Source organism: Eimeria mitis, genomic scaffold, assembly GCF_000499745.2.
Source record: "Eimeria mitis Houghton genomic scaffold, Emh_scaff3957, whole genome shotgun sequence".
Taxonomy (NCBI): domain Eukaryota; phylum Apicomplexa; class Conoidasida; order Eucoccidiorida; family Eimeriidae; genus Eimeria; species Eimeria mitis.
Window position 1 is genome coordinate 2260 of NW_013572293.1, and position 3059 is coordinate 5318.

General features: G+C 52.0%; 1 protein-coding gene across 1 annotated transcript in view; it reads left to right on the top strand.

The window, feature by feature from the left end:
- Nucleotides 1-2947, top strand: part of EMH_0071110 (NEK kinase, putative) — a gene marked incomplete at both ends in the record, with an annotated part of 4538 nt that extends 1591 nt beyond the window's left edge. Inside the window, 4 exon segments of the mRNA XM_013499057.1 lie at nucleotides 180-288; nucleotides 593-803; nucleotides 807-859; nucleotides 2504-2947. Coding sequence (XP_013354511.1) covers nucleotides 180-288; nucleotides 593-803; nucleotides 807-859; nucleotides 2504-2947 — 817 coding nt within the window.
- Between the last annotated feature and the right edge of the window lie 112 nt (nucleotides 2948-3059).

Below are 3059 nucleotides of genomic sequence, written 5' to 3' on the forward strand. Positions count from 1 at the left end.
GTACTGCTGAGATAATTCGCATGCCCTTTGTCTACAAGTATTCAGAATCACTTGCAAACAGGTTGGGATCCCTAGAAACAAGACGCTGGAAACACTTCTGCTGCGAGCGTATGCTAAGTGATCTGCAGCGCTGACCCCACCACCGCTAATTGCTCTGCGCTGTAATGCGCTACCACTAGGTATAAAGCTCTTCACTACTTCAAACAAATTCATGAGGAATTTAAGGGGACGCTTCGCGACCTGCCTCCTGCCTCTCCATGCTTAGAAGCAGAAAATATGCGTGGGCAAGTAAGTTGGTTGCGCTGTTTGGCGGAGGCGTCACTGGGCTTCCTGTTGAGTGCACAGCCCCCCCTCAGAGGTTTACTTCCATCTGTGCTTGCTAAATGCATTGATATTGCCCCACAATTTAAGTTTAACCGGTCGCACTCACCGTGGCATCTGTGGGTTACGGGTTTGGTTGGCTGGATCGCTGAACCGAAGTGTCCCCATTTGGCGTCTCCCGCACTTCTGACAAACCCACTTACGCTCGCCCAAATCAAAAGGGCACTTTAGAAACGGCAACAGAGTTCCGCTGTGCTACGGATGTGGCCAGGACACGGCAGTTAAAACTGTGACGGAAGAGGAGTTGTTTGCGTCTGCGGAGGAGGCAATGCCGACTGCGGTAATCGAGCCTCGGCATACTCAGGAGCAAGGACTGTCACGGGGAGGACGTTTGGCTTCCGCAACAAAACCTCTTGATCTCCAATATGGCACATACTATTTTGGAAGCCTTGATGAAGGTGCAGTTGGTACGGTTGAGACCTGCNTGATCTCCAATATGGCACATACTATTTTGGAAGCCTTGATGAAGGTGCAGTTGGTACGGTTGAGACCTGCGCAGAGTTGCCGTGGAAGTTTCCACCCACACTAGAGGCACAAAACTTGGGGAAAACGCAGCTAGCTGATAAGGAGCTTCTGATTCCAGATAGCCCACTGAAGCCAGCTAACCCTCAGCCCAATCAAAGTGCTCTACCTGCCGACCGAGAATTACTCTTTCTGCTAGACGCTTTGGTGCCCGATGGTGGCCCCGCTTCCGGGGACAATCTCAGTCAACCCAGAAACCAGTCAAGCCAGACCGGCGATGTGATCGCAAATGCCATTTCTTTCGAGAAGATTCCGTTACTGAACAGCTTGGCTCCACAAGCCGCATGCAAGGTACAGGATCATTCAGAATACGCAGGCAATCAACACGCTCAAGACAACCAACAGGGCGCCACTGCTGAGGCTCGTATCATGCAGCCTCTCAGCAAAGCTGCTACTTCAGTTCCAGCCGGATCCCCTTCACACAGTAGAGCTGACGAAGGGGTTTGCATCCCCACTACGCAGAGTCAGCAACAAATATATTCATGTCAAGTCAACTCAACCAAAGCAAGTGCCTCTACGTTCGCTCCTTCGGAGAAGACGGGTCAACAAAAAGCTAACCGTTTCTGGGCAACGCTATGTTGTAGAGGCCGCCCAGACAGAAAGCGCTGTAAGCGGAAAGAAAAAGCCGCGACGGCTGAATTTCAGTCTGATGTGTGCTCAAGTGTAGTGGCTGGCGCAGGGGCATCGCGCTCGAGGCTGGGAAAACTCCTCAGAATGTGCTTCTGTCGGCGGTCTAAGGGGTGACCTTGTCTAGTTTAGCCAGCAGCATTACTCTCAAGTCTAATATCCACTTGAGAATTCCTTATTTACGAGTTGGCTGAGGAGTCGGTTCAACGTGCACCTCAACAGCCTGAGGAGCTCGGAGAGCTTAATTAAACTCTGCACAACCCGCCTGANGGCATGCGAATTCGTCCTCTTGCCATGACAACTCCATCCTTAAGTCCAAAACAGCACGTTTGTGTAGGCTTTGGAGCAATTAATTTGTAGGTGAGAGTACAGTTTAGCCAATCGTATAAGACAAAATATACAGATATAACAAATTGAACTTCTTCGTAGTGGGTTTGAAACAAATTTATTAATAAAGCAAGCGTGCTAAAAGGCTCTGCAGGTCCAACCGCACCTGTGCAATTCTCAACCTGCCCCATGCCGCGTCTGCATCCATACGCCCTGGAAACAAGTCTGAATCGGTGCAGTGCCCGGGCCCCACGGTTCAACTTGCAGAGGGAATAGGAATGTCGAATCTCACTTAGAAGCGACAGTTTTCGTCTCAACTAGCCAGCTTATCTTGCTGCTGAACAGCACGTGGCGCCGAGCCGCATCTGGCCAGCACGCGGCAGAAAGCGGGCGCACAAGAAGCAGCTTTTTGAAGCAGGCATTCGCTCTGTTCCAACTCCCACCAGCGCTTGCAAGCTGGGCTTGCAAAGCAGTACAGGGTGCATGAATGAGTACAAGGGAGGCAGCAGTTGCAACCCTGGTTGCGGCCATATGGAATAAAAATGAAGGCGACAAAACGTCACTTCCTGCGAATGTCTTAAGCCCTTACAACAAAATTAAGCCTCGATGGCCGACACAGGGTGCGACTCATCTGTACGTCTGGAAGGTGGGCTACCAGAAGAGGACCTCAACCTCCCAGCCGGTTCACTGGTTCTTTTCTGTTCACCCGCCTGAGAATCTCTCTGCTCGGTGGAGCGGCGCGGCGAACGTGACGGAGAACGTGAATTTGGGCGCGTGTGAGATTCATGAGTATCCCTGGAATCGGCTGTGCCTACCTTGTCGCTACGTACTGAAGGGCACTGCTCCAGGTCTGCATGAGCATTCGCGCGAGACCCCTCTCGAGAGCCGGGATAATCCCGTTGGCGTCTCGACGATGATTCATGGTCAGCATGCGACGGCTCGCGTCTCGGAGATCGCGACCGATTCCTCCTTTCCGAGTAACTTCGACTCCTCCTGCGCAAGTCAAGAGAACATATGTGTTGGGAGCGAGTTGCTCTGGCGCCGCAGAGAATGTTATCGGATGTTTGAAGTGTCGAAAAGAGCGCTTTGAAAGGCAAACAATTGTCAGCGGCGTGTTAGTGAGTGCTCACCGACCAACACGCTCGTACTCCTCCTCCCCAGCAGACCCCTGAAGCAGACCCATAGAGCGCCACAACCGCTTT